Genomic DNA, 20,288 nt, shown 5'->3' on the forward strand with positions numbered 1-20,288 from the left:
GTACAATAACAACATCACAAAAAAAAAAGAACCAACTTTGAAAACTGTAAGAAACAAAACAGTGACCATTTATGATTCTAGGAAATGGATGATACTATTCATTATAATGAGGTGCTGGAGACATGAGAAATTCAAATTAATTCTATTTTGTAATTGATTTTATATTGCTTGATTTCATATTGTAATTGGTTCTATATATGCTTAAGTCCCCTTTCTACATCCTTTAGTTAATTTCAGGAATCAGCTTTCCCCTCTGAGCTAGTTTAAAGGTCAGTCTGACCATAAGTCACTGTAATTAAAAGGAAAAGATAGTCATCATCTATATCATTAGCTCCTAAGTAAATACCAAGACATCTGGTGTTACCCATAAGTTCTGAAATTAGCTCTAAGAATTGTCCCTGAACTGTCCTTTCACCACTAAAGGAAGCTATAATGTCCCTAACAAACCTTCTGAATGCCAGGGAGTCCACTAACTTTGATCTACTAGCAAAGATTATAGGATACAGAAGGATCCCATAATTCAGTTAGCATTCCTTAATGACAGAAGAAAGTGGTCACCAGCCCCCTGTGGATATTAGCCTGTATTCCTCAGGAAATCCAATCATAATGTTCCTACCCCAATGATGATGTCAGTCTTACTACCAATTTTTTCTCTAATTCTGTTCGTTACTCTGTATCATGAAAAGGGACTATCTCTGCTCTTTTTTGTTTCTGGTATAGCTGAGGTAGCCTTTGACCGTTTATTACTAAATTCACATTTTATTAATATATGGATAGCTCAATATTTTATGCCTAAAGTTACTTTTAAAATGTCCTATCATTAACAGGTATATTGTACTACATCATGTATTTTCAGATAACCATTGAGATAATTTGTTTGGATTGACTATGAATATTTGTTAAAAGATATCTGTTTTTCTCTTCTCCCCCACCCCAATATGTCAGGAATGGAAGGGAGAGAAAAAAGATTTGTTTGTTTTTTTTTAATAGGAGGGTGCTACAGATGTGAAATGTTGCATATGCAGTTTCTGTTGAAATTACTATATTATTAGTTTTACCTAATTGCTTTATTTTGTTAGAAGAGACCTCTTATGAAGTGAGGATAATCTGTATTTGTAATGTAAAAATAAAATATGTCAACAAAACTTTAAAAAACAGAACAAGGAAAAGAAAGTAGAGGGAGAGAAAAGAATAGCCAGAGTTCTTCCAAAGCAAAAAGAGAAAGGGTCAACTTCTGAAGAGACTGGGCAGGGTGGTGGTGGATCATAAGGAATTGAGGGAAAACATTACTGGTACTGGTAAAGTTAATAGTTCCTGGGCTATAATTTAGTGAGAAATCACTGCCTATAGAATGGTTGAGTAGTTCTAAGTGGGTGGTATTATTGCTCATTGCCATCTCTGTCAGCTGTTGGCTGCCAAGCTGAGATTCTTTCAAATACAATACTCTATATTTATAAAGGTTAAATAAAACAGCAAGGGAAAAAAGAATACACTTTGTGAATGGTTGTTTCTCAAATCTAAAGTGAGGATTCACTTGATAAGTAAGTAGATTATTCTTGGAAAAATGTAACAGTTTCTGAAAAAAATATCTGTTGTGCTGACTTTGATGTACATTTGGATGACCAGTCTAGCCAAATGAATAAGTAAAATCAGTGCATATATGTGGGTTTAGAGCTGCAAATGGATAATAAATTGGGTGTAGATTTGCAAGAGAAAGACAAAGGGTTCTATTGCTTTTAGAAAATTATATAGTATGTTAATACCTAACTATTCCCTAATGCAAAGACATATTCTATCAATAGACATATTTTCTTAAATATACTATGCTCAAGAGATGGTGGGTTAGAAAAAAGGAGATGGGCTCATCCTTATAATGACAGTGAAGGTTTGATTGGATCCTTGGAAGAAGATGTATGGAATAGCACAAATAAGAATTATGGAGAATAGGAATTCATCATTTTGGATATTCACCAATGATAGGACAACCCTCACAGTTGGATGGTACAATAGGTAGAGCTCCAGGTCTTGAGTCATGAAGACCTGAGCAAGTGTCTGGTCTCAGACACTTACTATGTGACTCTGGACATATGTGTAATGTTTAAAGCTGCCTTTCTCACAACAAAAATGTGACGTAGATAGCATGAGTATTACCACATCCATTTTGCCACCCAACAAGGTTAAGAGATTTGCCCATAGCCATACAGCTAATTAAGTAGAAGATCTAGGACTAGAACCCAGATCTTCTGATTCCAAATATGTTTTCTAGTTAGTCAGTTCATACCCTATTTAATATTTCTTTAGTATATTCTCAAAGCTAAAAGATTTCTGTTATTCTCTATCTTCCATAAACTGAAAGAATTATGAGATGTAAACCTTTACCTTGCCTTTCTGCTCTTTATAAAATGGCATTATACTCATCTTGCTTATGTACTCACATTCTACTTAAGGTGGCTGAAATGTATACTCAGAGCTCCTTGATTGATAAGATAAAATGACTGTTTCCTACCTCTACAGTTTTGATTGGTGATTGGCAGCAGTACCTAGTCAGAGAACTTTCAAACGATTTTATCGCATTATGTTGGTAGGCATCCCTGGGAAGGGTGTTACTTTGGGATCCTATAAAACAGATTCAACTTTTCTCTAAAGAAAGTCATTCCTCTGAGATATTAGAAACTTAACTGAATTCACACATTTATTCCCCAAACTAGTGAAATATGGATCAAAGTATCGCCGTAAGACTTCTTAGGCATGTTTAACTTGAAGCTCTTGTTTTTCTATGAAAAATTTTATCACTAAAAAAAAGAAAGCAAAGAAATTAAACCTTTCTGAAAAAAGAACTGCAACATAAGTCCAGAGACTCAAATTTTAACTCTTGATATTCCTGTATTTTGTTTTTTCCTCTTTTTCTTCACAAGTCATTTAATCGTTTTACTGCCTCCTTATCTCAGGAAAATGGATAATATTTGACATAGCCAACTTAAGCAGGGGTAATTAGGATGAACAAGATAATGATTGTAAGAATGTCACTTGAAGGATAGTGAGTTTTTCTTTTAATATCACTTTTTTTTGTTTTGCAGAAATGGCAGCATTTTAGTCATATTTGATCTTTTCTTCACCAAATGGATATCAGATGACAATATTCAGAATGAGTTGATTCAAGGAATTGATGCCAATAACCAACTGATGAGTTTACAAATTGATTTGAACAGCATATATGTCACAGGTACCTTGAGTATTACTTGATTCACAATATATGTTTTTGAGTCCTAAACCTACTTCTCTTTTCTTTCTTACTTAGTGATCCCATCAAATATGATCTCTGACTCTTAGGTCTATTTATCTAGATCCAGATCTCCTGAGCTCCAGTCCTATTGAACATTTCAAATTCATCATGTCAAAAATTGAATTTATTATCTTTTTCTCCAAACCCACTCATCTTATGAACCCTTACTATTAAGTGTAGCTGGTTTAATAAGTAGAATGCTAAAGCTGGAGTTAGGAAGATAAAAATTCAAATTCTGCTTTTATCACTAACAGTGAAATCCAGGGCAAGAACTTAACCTTTTAGTTTTAGTTTTTTCATCTGTAAAGTGGGAACATTAACATTCATTTCATAGGATTATTGTCAAGGTCAAATGGGATAACATGTAGACAACTTTATAACCCTTCACAAATTACATAAATATATATTATTATTTTATCATTATTACTAATATTAATTATATTGCAGTCATTCTTGCTCTATATGTCCACTAGTACCTTTCCCTTTCAGGCTATTTTCCTTCTTCCATACAAACACACATATATACATACCTATATACATACATACACATAGATCTTTACACATACATACATATCTTTAAGTACATGCATGTGCATATTGTTACTTTATATATACATATTTTTTATCTCATTAGAATATGCTCCTTGAAGGCAAGAACTTTCTTTGCTTTTTCTTTGAATTCCTCAGTGCTTAGCACATGCAAAATGCTTAAATTCTTATTGCCACTAAAACCCATGTAATGATGACTATACCTCTTAGGAGAAGCATACTCACCAGCAAGGGTTTAATGATTGTGGATTAAAGATAAGAGGTCAAACTGAGAGCATAGAGATGTTTTTTAACATGCTAAGGCATTTGCTCTTGATGATGGTAAATTCAGATTCCTGGGGTAGAGATTTAACTTTTATAACCTCTCATACCTGCAGAGATTTCACAGCCAATCCACAGTGATCTGTGGTAACTTAGGATAGAAATGTAAAGCATTTCACAAGAAAAGGAAGAATAGAGAAAGAAGGAGATGAGTCAAGGGAGAAAATAAGAATATTTGAAATGCATATATCAGGATTTATTATCAGAATGGGAAAACATTCCCTGTTCAAAGGTAAGAAACAAGCTATAGAGACTAAACACTTTTATAATTGTGAAAGAAGCCCTTTTAGGCAAAACTGAAGGGTCTCTAACCCAAAGACAAGTAATTGTTACATTGGTGATTGAAACCATCTGCATTACCATGCATATCCTTTCGTAGAGTCTGGCAGATTTTTAGATCACCAGGTGGTTGGGGGAATTCTACTTTGTTGGCCCATCAAGATTTAGTGAAATGATTATGGTCCCTACTTTTCCCACACAGTTGCAAAATGAGAGTACTTTTGGGACAAACAAACCAATTCCTACTTCTTAGGCTCTTACTAGCTTGTTACCTTTCTAATCTCACCAGGTTCTAAAGCTATCTAGTGAGTATGAATGGAAAACACTGCCAAAAGTACTTAAAATGAGAAATCCAGATTGATGATCTGGGATGAAATCCATGGGCTCTCCTAGGGCCATATGCCTGTATGGAGCACTTCCCAGGGCTACCCAGAACTGATGAATTGGGTTTCTCAGATTCAGTGAGAAAGTGGGGGATTTTTTTCAAACTTGTTAAATAAGTTGAAGCTCCCAGACTTGATGAAACTTCAGGAATGCCATTGTTTATGAAGGAGTTATTGAGAATTATTATGCAAATTATTTTGCAACATATCACTTTCATATTGTATCAAGGTGAATAACTAATTATTTATGGAAGTATGAAACAGAGCAGACATGGCTAGTTCTCTGGGTACTCACCAAGAAAGTCTATGATGGCAAAGGAAAATAATTTCAATCAAATTTCAATAAGGTCCAGAGGGGGCCGATAGACATAGAATGTACAGAGACAAACAACAGTCAAAAAAAGGAGAGAATACAGAGGCAGGAGGCATAGGGAAGGGGACAGGGTGATAGATGAAGATAGATAGCATCTGGAAGAGAATGGAGAGGGGAAAAAACCAGAAAGAGTAACTCACAGTAACTATGGATTAGAGTTAAGAGGACCTGGTAGCAGAACCCAAATGGAATCCCCCCTAAGAGGAGAGGAATTTGAGGTCTCATTTTTATAGGGTTTTAGTGGGGTCCAGACTAACTCTTTCTTATTCGAGCCACCTTTGGGGTTAATTTATTAACATAACCAAATTATTCCAAAATTGACAGTAGAACAGTTTTTAAAATTGGCAGTTAATTTGTCTACATCATCTCAAAATCACTAGCACCATTTGACATTCCACCGGTCTTATTATGGATGTCTGGTACTTATCTGAGATTTACATATCATAGGACCAAAAAGCCCTGCCAGCAAGGCCTAGATGCACATATTTTCAGGGTGCAGTTTTTGGTTAATATATGATACAGGTTGTAAATAATACTTCTTTGGTCTTTGGGGCAGTCTGTATGTGACTTCTAGTTTCCCATTTGCAATTTTCCTTCCTGCTATTTTATTTTATCCTGGCTACTTGTAAACTTATTATATTGACAAGAAGGGGAGACGTGATGTCAGGAGGACCAGAACAAAATGCATTTTTAACACAAGGTAAAAGCCATTGAAGGCTCTGAGAATAGGAAACATTTGTCATCCTAAAATGTATTAAAAATTTTCTGTGTAAAAATTGACCCACAGACACATAGTTCCATATAATTCAGAACGATGAAAAAAAAATAGACCTTTTAAATCAAAGTAGACTTCTTGATTAGGGAGGTAACAATTTTAAAGACCATAGAGACCAGCGGAATTTAGAAAGAGCCTATGTGCCTCAAGATAGATCATTATAAGGAAGCTCCATAAAACAAATGGAAAAACAGGTTTCAGATAATTTAAACTATGTAATAAAATAACTGTCTCCAAGTTATAAAGCATAAGCATGAAGTTCTTGGGTGGGAAGCTATGTTATTTGTCAAGATCGTCAGAGAGGAAGTAGAAAGTATTCAGTCACTTATAAGATTTTTTTTAAGCTATAGTACAATGTTTGTAATTTCAGCTTTATTTTTTTCTAGTATTTCCAATCACAAACTTTCTGGCACTATCAGTCAGTGCTAGGCCCAAAATTAAAAAAAATAATTGTAGAAAGAATGAATTTGTTAATTCATATTTCATATCACTTGTATTCTTAAAAAATTTTTTTAGAAAATTTGAAATTTTTTCAGAATATTTCAAGAACAATATTCTTCAGCTTGGAAATATAAGTCCCTCTAAAGTTACCAAATAGCTCCTAACTGCCAAATCAGATAGCCTTTTCTCATTATCCATCCCAATCTTTCTTCAGCATTTGACACTGTTGACCAGGTAGTATAATTGACAGAATGCTGAACCTGAAGCAAGGAAGATCTGACTTTGAAACTTGCCTCTACCTGACTCTAAGCAAGTCCCTTCACTTCTTCCAACCTCAGTTTCCTCAATTATAAAAGTGGGAAAATAAAAACATTTGCTTCATAAGACTGTTGGTAGTATCAAATCAGGAATGATATACATACAAGGTATCTGTAGTACAATTTTAAATTACTAAAGATATGAAAGCTCAAGACAAAACTGTACCAAGGCTTTTGGAATATCCTATATAAAGTGTTTTACAAACTTTAAAGTTCTATATAAATGTTAGCTTTTTATATTGATGACCCTCTCTTCTCTCTGGATTTTCTGACCATTCCTTCTCTCTCCTTTAGTTGGTGATGTGTGTGTGTGTGTGTGTGTGTGTGTGTGTGTGTGTAAACATCTTTTACCTGTGTCCTGGACCCTCTTTTTTTACTATACTCTCTCTTTGATAGATTGAATTATCTCTAGGCAGATAATAGATGCTGAGCAGTATATACAGCCCTAATCTTCCTCCTGAGATCTAGTCCTATATCTCCAACTGCCTTTTGGACATTTTGAACTAATTATCTCACAGGCATCTAAAACTCTATGTGCCCAAAACAGAACTCATTACTGGTCCCCCTAAATGCATCTCTCTTCTAGACTTCCCTATTTCAGTTGAAGCTGCCACTATCCTTAATGTTACCTGCATTTGCAATTTGAGTGTCATCCTTGACTCATAAATCTTATTACTCAATATGTACAATCAGTTGCCAAGTTCTTTCCATTTCATTTCCACATCCTATCTTGTGTCTGACTCCTCTTTCCACTCATACCACCATTCTAGTTCTAACCTGTCATCAGGACTATTGAATATTCCACTCGAACACATCCTCCCCACACAAAGTAAAGCCACTTTGCTAAAGCGAAATAATTTCTAAAAGGGGCAGGTTGAATCCTATTTCTCCCCTAACCTTGAGTGTTTTCTTTGACTTCTAATAGCAAATATAAATCTTTGACATTTAAGGAGCCCTTCAAAACCTGCCACTAATATACCTTTCCAGGTTTATTTATTACACATTACTTCCCTTTTTTCTTTTCACATGACTGAGATTAGTCAGGAGTTTGTTTTTATTATCATTTTACAAATGAAGAAAGTGATGTTGAGGGGGGTTAATGAACTTGCTCCTGGTCACAGAGATGGTAATTGTTTGAGGTTGGTTTTGAATTTAGGTTTTCATAACTTTGGGTCCTATGTTATAGCCTCTGTCTCCCCTAGTTGCTTCAATTTTGTGTGTAGACACCTGAAAAAGACCCCATTTCCTGAGGGCATTTTTGGTTTCCACTCTGTTAATGGCAGAATGTTGACTGAGGAGGCAGAGATTCTGCCATTTCTGACTGAAGTGACAGAGATAAGAAACAAGGGAAGAGAGGCCAGTCCTAAGAAAATTCAATATTTCTCCATCTCAGTTAAATTTTGAAGAAATACACTGGATGGAGAGAATCTAAATAAATCTAGAGAACCCATATTTCCCAGGTGGTTATTTTGATGGTCTCTATAGAATCAATTGCAAGTCCTTTGGAGTGGAACCTTGAACATGCTATTTATAGACCTGGAAGACCTAAAACAGGCTGTCCAGAAGTATTGGAAACTGTGATTTTGGAAGTCTTTATCCAAAAAAAAAATCAGCCAAGTGTTAACTCTATAGAAGGGTTGGTCCATTTCAGTAACCATTAGGCTTTTGGAGCTATAAGCTTCCTGAGGCAGCCAAACATTATGCCACATTTGAAAAGTGGTGCTGGACTATTTTACAGGATCCTAGCTACTACCGAAAAGATGATGTAGTGTCATACATAACCCTTCATCCAGTTTCCCATTATTCCTACAGGTTAATGTGTAATGGGAAATTCTGAATGAAGGATGATGGGAGAGGACACAAGGAAGGGCTCATCGTGATTCATTTTGCATCCTTCAATACATAGTGAGAAATTCTGAATGAAAGGTGACTGTAAAAAATGGGCAGGGCACAGGAGGCATTCGATGCTAAATAAAAAAGTATATTCATGATCTTATTTTTGGCTCTGGGTTTTTGGGTTTTTTTTGTGAACAGATTTTGAGGCTGAGAACTAAAATCTCAGACCCAGTGCTTGGCCTCTTTTGCTGACTCAATGGCCTATGAGGGCTTAGCTCCTGATGGACAACATCACTGATTCAGTGGTGGCTCTGCCCACTCTATACCCTAAATGATAATGGTCATGGCAAATTCACTCAGTGGACAAAGCTGAGCACTGTAGAGAAACATGAGAAGCAGGATGGTTAAGATTTTTTATTTATCTTGATTCCTGAGTAGTGGCCATTTGACTGACTCAATGATCGGAGGCCAGAAAAGAATAGGACTAAACAACTAATGTCTCCACTCTTTAAGGTTAAGTCAAGTGGAAGAATATTACTGATAACCTCTTACCATACAATTTGTATTAGTACCCATAGGAGACATCATATACTCTTTGCTGACCTGAATCAAGTTAACGCCTTCATGAGAACTGCAAAAATTGGGAATTAACTTTATTATTCATCTGAATATAGACATGGTGAGAGGGTGGTATAGGACATAATGCTGTGTTTTGGCAGGCATGGAACTGAATAAATTCCAACTAAAAATTATGTAGCTATTTCTGTTAAATATTGTTTCTCATCAGTTGGAGCACCCACCTTTGAAAGATCAATATGACATGATTCCACATGGTTCAGCTTGCTTCTGAATGGCAAATTGATTATAATGGTCTCCTTCCTCTAACTTATGGAAATGTTCTGACTTTACTGCACCCAATGTTGATTTAGGAAATTATCTTAAATTGCTGGTTATTATCCCTTATATGAGGCAGGGATCTTGATCAAGATCCTTTGAATTTGATTTGTATTCAAGTTTAATTTTGTTATACTTACTCCAAAATGATGATTTTGATTTCTATTTTTCATTAATATTAACATAATCTTTTTTCATTAATTGATTAATTTGAACTTCTTATCCAGTTCATTATTTCCTTTTCCACTATTAATTATTCATTTCTTGAAATAATAAATGCCTTACTTTGCTATGAATAAATAAATATAACATTAACAAATAAAGTCAATAGCAAACTGTATTAGTGATGATTTATGATAATTTGTCTATGAGAAAGTTCTCTGGGAGAATCACTTGAATTCTTTACTATAATGTCAGTTGACTTGTTTTCTCTTGTGAAAACTTAGTCTTTTTTCATTCAGTTTTTCTCCACAGTTATCAGGGAAAGCCTCTTCTTCTTTTTTTTTCTTATTAACCCTTACTTGTGCTCAATACTGTGCATTAGTTCCAAGGCAGAAGAGGGGTAAGGGCTAGGCAATGGAGGTTAAGTGATTTACCCAAGGTCACAAGATAATATTGAAAAGTTTTCTTAGAAAATAATAATAACTCTTTCTAAACTGAGTTAATTGCAAAAAAAGGATAAATAGTAAATTAGTTTAAGTTATTCTACAAGTTAAGTAAAACAAAAGAAATAAAAAAGAAAATAATAACTAATATTTATGTAATATTTTAAAAGCTTCAAAGCATTTTATATCAATTGAATTTCAAAATGATCCTATAAGGTGGATGCCATTTTATCCCCTGTATACAAAGAAGGGAAGTGAGGTATAAAAAAGATAAAATGACTGATTTAGGGTTATACAACTAATGTTTGAATCAAAATTTGAAACACGTGTCTTCCTGAATCCACAACTATTCTCCACTCTTCCACCCAACTACCTAGAATACTTCTCCATTTTCTTTCTCTCAAGAGTTACATCAGCTTTTCCTCAACTATGGCAGGAAACAATTCAGATTCTCTCAATTAGATCGTTGTCTTTTGGAGACAGGGCCTTTCTTCATTTTCCCTGTTCTTAGCAAACTACATGTTACTCTTTATAGTCTCTCTACTATTTATCTCATAGATATTCTTAGATGAAAAGTAAAAAATACAGTTTCCCTGACTCCATATGAAAAAAAAACCTCTTAGCAACTATTAGTTCAAAATCTTCCAGTAAATATAGCTTTTCTCAATGTTTCATGTAACCCTGAAAGATACACTAACAAATGTATTTAGATCGCCTTCGTTTCTAATTTTCACCTAGTATAAAAAGAAATACTATAAATATTTTCCTATTTTATCAGTTCTTTTCTTCTTTCTTTGAGTAGTTATATAGTTACAGTAATTATACAATGGTATAAGTCCAACAGTATATATAATTTAGTAACCCTGGGGGCAAAATTATGAATTTGCTAACAGAATTGCTAGATCATTTCACAATGTTGTTAACAGTGTGCTAGTTGGTTTGTTTACTCAAAGTTCCTGCAATATTTCTCAAAAGAAATTTCATCTTTTATCTTTTTTTCTGGTCTCATAACTGTAAGGCAGAATTTCAAAGTTGTTTTGATTTACATTTCTCTAGTTGTGATTTTGAATATTTTTATATGATATGTTGACAACTAACAAGTTTCTTCCTTTAAAAACTTCCTGTTAGTATTCTTTGAAGATTTATCTTTTAGGAAATTGTTTTAAAAGTTTTTAATTATTTTTATATTTATCCTATATGTACATATATATTTAAATTTAAATTAATTATTTTTAAATCTTAGAAAAGAGACCTTTTTCAGAGAAAAAAGAGTTTTTGCCCCAGTTATATTTTCCTTCTAATTTTATACATTAGATTTGTTTTGTGAAAAAAAACTTTTAGAATTCAAAAATACTGAAATGGTCTTATTTTATCTTGCACGATCTTCTCAAACTAGCACACTGTTAACAACATAACTTCTTTCCCTACCCAAAGATCTAAAAGATAATTTATTTCTTGCTTCTCTAATTTGGGTACAATGAGAGCTCTTATGTCTATGCCACATATCCATCTAGAGCTTATCTTGGTATATAGTGTGAAGTGATGATATATACCAAATTTCTTGCTATCCATTTTCCCAGCAGTGTTTTTTTTTTCAAATAGTGAGCCCTTCCTTCAGTAACTTTGAGTTTGTCAAACACTATTATATTACACATGTTAGATTATGAGCTCTCTGAGGACAGAAATTATCTTTGGCTTTTCTTTCTGACCCAGTGCTTATACAGTGCCTAGAATGTAGAAGATGCTTAATAAATGCTTATTGACTGGCTTTTGATCTTATTGGAAAGACTTTTTAACTTCCTTCCATTAAATATGATTTTTGCTCTTGGATTTAGATATTCATTTGCCATGTTAAGAAAGGTCTATTTCTATGTTGCTAGAGTTTTTAATAGAAATAAGTGCTAGATCTTGTCAAAAGTCTTTTTATTACCTATCAAAATATTAATATGATTTCTATTATTTAGATTATTAACATAATTTGTTACATTTATAATATTCTTTATGTTGAACAAACCTTTTATCCATAGTGTATGCTCAATTAGATTGTAGTTTTGAGTATTTTATTTTGAAATTTGTAAAAATATTCATTGGGACTCCTGGTCTGTAGTTTTCTTTCTCTGCTTTGTCTTATCAGGTTTAAGTGTCAAGACCATCTTTACATCAAAGAAATACTGGAAGGGCATCATATTTATTTTTGCAAAGAGTTTATCTAGTTTTGAGATTAAATATCCTTTGACAGTTTGATATAATTCAACTGGTAAATTCAATTGATCTTGGATTTTTTTTTCCTTTAAAGTTCACTCATTCACCCACTGTTGTTACTTAAATAGTTTCTTTCTTCTTTTATTAATCTGCATTTCTTATATTTTTATAAATATACATCTCTATCCCTCTGGGTTATCAGTTATGCTATCGCTTAGTTGGACAAAATGGTTATTGGTGATTTCTTTTACTTCCTTTTAAACTGTAAGTTTTCATTATTCATTTTTGATAAATATAAAGTGGTTTTCCTCTCTCTTTTAAAAATTAGATTAGCTAATTATTAATCTTATTAACTTTTAAAGAAAACTGTTCCTTAATTTTACTCATCAGTTTAATCATCTTGTTACTTTCAACTTAATTAACCTTTCTTTAATTTTAAAAATTTCAACTTTGTGGCTTATCTGGGAATTTTAAATTTCTTGCTATACAAGAGATTTTTTTTTTTAGTTTTGTTCCCAATTTCTTAATTTGTTCATTTCCTTTTTGATGAAAGCCCTTACAGATATACATTTGCCACTGCTGATCTTTAGTTGCTTTCCATAAATTTTGGTATACTGTTTCATTAATATTGTTTTCATGGATTAATTTTTATTGTTTCTATCATTTGTCCTTTAATCCACTATTTTTTAGAGTTATCTTATTTAGAATCCAGTGACATCATGAGTCATATGTCTCTGACATATGTAGGATATTAGAGTTTGAGCTGTTCTCTGGCCTCTGGTATGATTGCCCTGCCCTAACATTGGAATTTAGGTGCTATTTGTCTTGCCTCTCATGATTACTCTCAGTGCTTTGAAGGTACACACTCAGGACCTGTCTTCATATAGTTCATGGAAGCAGGTTTTATCCAAGAACTGACTTTAGGTCCCTAATTATTGGAGTTCATGCTAGTGTTTAACACTATTATTCATAGATCTGACTTACTTGTGAGCAATTTGTAGGATTTTGCACTCACTTTCCTATCTTAGCTCTTCTCTCTGTCACCACTAGCTTTTGCATTTTCCCAAACGTGTGCCAATTTTCTTGGTATGGCTTATCTCCTGGCCTCTGTCACATTTTTTGTCAAGTTCTGCCGCTTATTTCTCCTTCTATTTTGTTTTCTTTATTTTTTTGACAAATATCTTCTGAGATTTATATGGAAGAGTCAGGATTTTCTGTTACCTTACACTGAAATCTTAATTGTAAGGCTCTACTAAGAACTTTCTTTATAAAAACCCTATAAATAGGTTGCCCTTATATCTGAGATTCAAAGTGAATAATCTACTAGGGGTCACACAGATAATAAACAGCTGTGTAAAGTCTTGAAATCAAATATTCTGATTCTGGTTTCCACACATCTTCCAGAACACCACAGAACACCAATGAAATTTCTGGCTAAAACTAAACAAATGACACACTAATGAAAAATAAGTATACCTAGTCAAGTTTACAATGGCAAATTTTAATCAGTTATGACACTAAAAATGTTCTTTTGGGATTCTTAAATAAAAATGCAGACCATAGAGCTAAAAGCAATCTTAAAAGTCATATCATTCAACTCTTATTTTTCAAATAAAAACATCAATGCCTAGAGAAATGAGCTGACTTTTTCTTGTTCACAAGCTAGTTACTGCCTGAAGTAGTCTTAGAACCCAATTCTCTTGACTTTCTATTTGGACCTCTTTATACTATGCCAGGCTGACTCACAGAAGACAGAACAATAGAACCATTGATATACAGGAATCCTTTCCATATTGCTACTTTCACCATAATGATTTTGATTTATTCTGTGTCAGCATAAGAAATTAAATAGGAATTTGGGGCAGGGGCCATTGTGGAAGCCACAAATGACATGCAAAGACTAGCAGATGATGAAAAAAAAGTTTAGAAAATTAGAAATGCATAACACAGACTAATACAAAATACTTAACCAAAAATTTTTAAGAAGATACTATAATCTGGCCTCAGACACTTCCCAGCTATGTGACCCTGGGCAAGTCACTTGACCCCCATTGCCCACCCTTACCACTCTTCCACCTATGAGTCAAAACAAGAAGTTAAGGGTTTAAAAATTAAAAAAAAAAAAAGAAAAAAAAAAGAAGATACTATAAGCACCCCATAAAATAAAATTTTTAAAAATAAGGCTTCTTTTTTGGTTTGAAGACAAGGGCAAAAAATTTTATGAAGATTTTCCAGCTGGTGGAAACTCTGTACCCCTAAATTGTGCAATGTGGAAGGCATACTTGTATTGACATTGGTGGCAGCTCGGTTGGCACAGTGAATAGAGCACCAGGCCTGGAATCAGGAAGAATTGTCTTACCAAGTTTAAATCCAACTTCAAACACTTATTAGCTTTGTGACCCTGGACAAGTCATTTAACCCCATCTGCCTCAGTTCTTCATTTGCAAAATGAGCCAGAGAAAGAAATGGCAACCCATTCCAGTAGTTTTGCCAAGAAAAACGTGAATGGAGTCACAGAGTCAAACAGAACTGAAAATGGCTGAACAACATATTGACACTGTCCAATATAGAAGAGGAAAAGGTGCATAATTGCTACTAAATGTTATGAACATTTAAATAAAATAATTTCTTATTTCCTTTAATAGGTGCTGACAAACTTACAACTAGCAATCCTCCAACAACCAAAGGTCAGTTCGTGAATTAGTATTTCTCCGTTTTTAGGTTTTCAAGGTTTTTCACATACAACATTTCATTTTATCCTGATGACAACCTTGTGGGGGAAAAAGGCAAAAAAGTATTATTCTTATTTTATATATACAGGGAAATTGACAGAGTATTGATGAGCACAGCTAGTCAGCTAGTTAAAAGAAGAGAAAGCACTAGAACTTAGATTTTCTGACTTCATTCATTTCTTCACTTTTCTCACCCAGTAAACTATAATGTTTCTCACAAGAGATGTTTATAATAAATACAGGAGAGTCTAGATGGAGAGCAGCAGAGATAAACAGGGATAGCAATTAGTAAGATTTTATCACTACTCATAAGAGGAGGAAGAGAACAGCAGCCAACAGGGAGCATCGTCTAGACAAGCTAATGGATGGGAGAACAAGGTTTAGAACCCAGGTCTCCTGATTTTCTATTTAGGACTCTTTACACTATGTCAGGCTTCCTTCCTAATGATAGAACAAGAGAACAATCAATATATTGGTGGGGGAGAAGAGGGACAGCTAGAATAGAGAACCAGGGCTGGAATTAGAATTATCTTTCTGAATTCAAATCCATCCTTAGACACTTATGAGCTGTGTGACCCTTGGACAAGTCACTTAATACTATTTGCTTCAGTTTATTTATCTATAAAATGATAGAAGGACAGAAATTGGAAGGAAGCTGTGCCAAAAAACTACAAATGGGATCATACAGAGTCAGACACTACTGAAAATGGCTGAACAAAATATTTACGCTATCCAGTATAGAAGAGGAGAGGTTGTATAATAGCTATTGAATATTGTCAACATTTAAATAAAATAATTTCTTATTTACCTTGAACAGATCCTGAAAGACTTACAGTAACTAGCAATCCTCCAACCACCAAAGGTCAGTTCATGAATTAGTATCTCTCCATTTTTAGGTTTTCCAGGTTTTTCACAAATAACATTTCTTTTTATCCTGATGACAATCTTGTAGGGGGAGTAAGGCAAAGTATTATCTTTATTTTATATTTTAGAAAATAGACAAGGTGTATTGATGAGCACAGCAAGTTCCTAGAAGAGTGGGCACTAGAACTCAGATCTTCTGACTTCATCTCTTCCACTTTTCTCACTCAGTTAACTCTCCTGTTTCTCACAAGAGCTGCTTATAATACAGGAGAGTCTAGAGATGGAGAGCAGCAGAGATAAACAGGAATAGCAGTTAACAGGATTTTATCACTGCTCATAAGAGGAGGAAGAGAACAGATGCCAAGAGGGAACAATTTCAATGTGTTATTGCTCCCATCCCCTTGCCAAGACCAGCACACAGTGGGGTGGCTTCCAGATGGATGTGGGACTGGGAAATAGCTTTCACACACTGATTGAAGGCTCACATCCCTCCAGTGCTCAAACTTATAGATGAGTTTTAGACAAAGAGCTGGCTGGCACCAATAGGACACTGCCTTATCAGCCGCATGGGTAGATAATAGAATACCCAAGATCAGTGAAATGAGGATATTTTTCTAAATTGCCTTATTAAAGTTGAGGAGTGAGGGACAAGTACATAAGGAACTGTACTCTATTTCAACGTATTAAGAAAGGGGGTGAATAATGCGCAGGATATGGATTTATTTAGCCTTTACATATATATTCTTCCTTGGTGGTGTGGTGGTGGTGGTGATGGAGCCATACCAGTTAAAACTGATTTTTTGCATCTCATAATGTTACATCTTTAAAAATCTAGAAAAGTAAATTGTATTAAAATATTATTACTGTTAAACTAAGATCAAGAGTATGTATTTCAATTGATTTCAAATTATTTCAATTACTTTTGACTTATTTTGTTATGGCTCCTTTTTGAATATAATTTTATTTCATTATATTCAGTAAATGATGTGTTAAGTATTTCTTCTTTCCTGTGTTTTTGGTGATATGTCCCAATAAATGATTAATTTTTTGCAAAGCAGCTATATGTAGATGAGAATTTGCAAATGTCTTTCTATTCAGAAATCCCTAGAGGTCTATCATCTCTATTTCTTTCCTAAAATTATTTTCAGGTCTTTTTTATCTTTTTTTATCTTTTGGTTAAATTTGTTTATTCTGAAAGGGGTTCATTATAATCTCCAAAATTGTTGTTTTCCTATCTCTTTCTTTCTTCACTTTCAATCCCCCACTTAGGATTTAGACAATATGCTACTGGCAATGTAATATTAAGGATAATATTGATTCATTAGATATGATCTTAATCATATATGATTTCCCTTTTATATCATGTCTGTATTTACTACATTTATCCAAAATTCTTGATTATTACCCGTTTTTATTCCATGTCCTTTTGTAGTTTTTTCCTCCTTTTGCTTCCACCTTCCTTTTTATAAAGAAGAAACTAGAGTTTGCCTGACACTTTTTGTCAAATGAAATTACTTGTTTACTCTCATTTTTGTCTTTTCTTAAAAATCATAAAGACAGAACAAAACTAAATGGGCCCTCTGTTGTTTTTACCCCTCTCTCTAACTCTTAAAGATATTAGGGTTCTGATAGACGTATTACCCCACATATTAACATTAAAAAATACACATATCTTTCTATATTTCTCTTGGCCTTTATATTTTTGTTTCAAAATGATTACTCTGCATTTTCATTGGGAATGCCTAGAAACTTTATGTTCCATTAAGGGTTGATCTTTTCCTCTGGAAGATTGCTCATATTCAATTTTGCTGGATAGTTTATCCTTGGTAGTAAGCTTTTATTTTTTATTTTTCAGAGTATCATATTTCAAGTTGTCATTTCCTTTATAAGTCTAATGTGAGTCTTACTCTGGTTCCTTGATACTTGAATTGTCCTTTTTTGGAGTGGTGGTATGAGAGTGTGATGGGACTTGTTTTTTGTTTTTTTTTTTTTTTGTGACCAGCATGCTATGGATTTTGAATATAATGTTTCTTAGAGTTTTCATTTTGAAGGGTTTTTTTAGGAGGTTACTACTATATTCTATTTTCATTTTGATTTCTAAAAGTTCTCAATAATTTTCTTTTAAATGTCTAGCAAATTGCTGTCTAGCCTTTTTTTGAGGGGGGGGAGGGAACAGGGATGGCATAGGAATTTTCAGGCAGTCCAATATTTCTTAGACTGTCTCTCTACCTTTTCCCTATATGTTTTTTTTTTAATGACATCACTGGTGATGTATTTTTTTTTCTTAACCCTTACCTTCCATCTTGGAGTCAATACTGTGTATTGGCTCCAAGGCAGAAGAGTGGTAAGGGTAAGCAATGGAGGTCAAGTGACTTGCCCAGGGTCACACAGCTGGGATCCCCATATGTTTTTGATAAAATATTCCTTATATTCTCTTATGTTTTTCAATCTTTTGATTTTGTTTTATTATTTCTTGGTGTTTCATTGAGTCATTGTTTTCTGTTTAGTTCATTCTTAATTTTCCAAGTACTCCAGAGTGAAATTTTCCAACATAGGTTCTAAAGTTTCAATTCTCCTTGCCATTCTTTATTACCTAGTATTCCATTTTTTAATTTCTTGCTTCATTTTTTTCCAAGTACTCTTATAATCCTTGTGGCCAGGACAACTGTCTACGACTTTTCCCCCCATCTTTGCTGTCTTTGAGGTTTAACACCTGGGCTCCGCTCAAACCAACCTAAATTAATTTAGGTATGACTAATTTTTATTATGTTGGCTTGACCTATTCTTGAGCAATTAGTATTTTTCCAATTATTTAGGTCTAGTTTCTTTTTGTGAAATGTTTTGTAATTGTTTTCATATAATTGCTGGATTTGTTTCAATAGGTACACCCTCAGATGTTTTATATAGTCTACAGTTTTTTTTAAACCCTTAACTTCTGTATATTGACTTATAGGTGGAAGAGTGGTAAGAGTAGGCAATGGGGGTCAAGTGACTTGCCCAGGGTCACACACTGGGAAGTGTCTGAGACCCGATTTGAACCTAGGACCTCCTGTCTCTAGGCCTGGCTCTCAATCCACTGAGCTACCCAGCTGCCCTGTCTACAGTTATTTTTAATGGAATTTTTTTTCTATTTCTTGCTGTTGAACTTTGTTGGTGGTAAATGAAAACACTAATGATTAATGTGGGCTTATTTTGTATCTTGCAACTTTACTAAAGTTGATTATTTCTTTAAGTTTTTTGTTTATTACCATATACCATAGAATCTGCAAAAAGTGATAACTTTGTTTCCTCATATACCATAGAATCTACAAAAAGTGATAACTTTATTTCCTCAGTGCCCATTCTAATTTCTTTTATTTATTTTTCTGCCCTTATTTCTTTAGCTATTTCTAGTACAATATTAAATAGTAGTGGTGACAATGGGCATCCTTGCTTCACTCCTAATCTTATTGGGAAGGGTTCTAATTATATTAGTTACATTATAAAATCCACTTCAGACAATGCTTGCTGATGCTTTTAGATAGATGTCATTTATCACTTTAAAGAAATCTTCATTTATTCCAATGTTTCCTAATGTTTTTAGAAGGAATGGGTGTCATATTTTGTCAGAAGCTTTCTCTACATCTATTGAGATAATCATATTGTTTCTGTTGGTTTCATTATTGATACAGTCAATTATGCTGATAGTTTACTTAAAATCCCTGCATTCCTTAAATCCAAAATCCCATGGTATAAAACTCATCTGATCTTGGTGTAGGATCTTTGTGATATAATGCTGTAATTTCCTTGTTAGCATTTTATTTAAAATTTTTGTATCGATGTTCATTAGTGAGATTGATCTATAGTTTTCTTTTTGTTTTAGTTCTTCCTAGTTTAGTATCAGTACCATATTTGGGTAGTAAAATGAATTTGGAAGGAATTTCTTCTTCTCCTATTTTTCCAAATACTTTATGTAGCATTGGAGTTAGTTTTTCTTTGACTATTTGGTAGAATCCATTTGTGAATCTATCTAACCTTTTTCTTAGGGAATTCTTTGATGCTTTGTTCAATTTCTTTTTCTGTGATGGGGTTGTTTGTTGTTTAAGTATTCTATTTCTTTTTTTATTAATCTGGATAATTTACATTTTTGTAAATATTCATCTATTTCACTTAGGTTGTCAGAATTATTTACAAAGTTGGGCAAAATAACACTGAATAGTGGCTTTAATTTCTTCCTCACTGGTTGTGATTTCATTGTTTTCATTTTTTTTTTACATTTATTAATATTCATTTTTAACATGGTTACATGATTCATGCTCCTCCTTTCCCCTTCAACCCCCACCCCCGCACCCCCCCTACCCATGCGCATTTCCACTAGTTTTGTCATGTGTCCTTGATCAAGACCAATTTCCAAATTGTTGGTAGTTGCATTGGTGTGGTAGTTTCGAGTCTACA

General features: G+C 33.7%; 1 protein-coding gene across 1 annotated transcript in view; it reads left to right on the top strand.

Moving 5' to 3' along the window:
- Positions 1–20,288, top strand: part of TMPRSS15 (transmembrane serine protease 15) — a 153,136-nt gene that overhangs the window by 20,254 nt on the left and 112,594 nt on the right. Inside the window, exons 4-6 of the mRNA XM_044666902.1 lie at positions 3,078–3,223; positions 14,904–14,945; positions 15,808–15,852. Coding sequence (XP_044522837.1) covers positions 3,078–3,223; positions 14,904–14,945; positions 15,808–15,852 — 233 coding nt within the window. The remainder of the gene's footprint in view (positions 1–3,077; positions 3,224–14,903; positions 14,946–15,807; positions 15,853–20,288) is intronic.

The sequence above is a fragment of the Gracilinanus agilis genome, chromosome 3, assembly GCF_016433145.1.
Source record: "Gracilinanus agilis isolate LMUSP501 chromosome 3, AgileGrace, whole genome shotgun sequence".
Lineage (NCBI taxonomy): Eukaryota > Metazoa > Chordata > Mammalia > Didelphimorphia > Didelphidae > Gracilinanus > Gracilinanus agilis.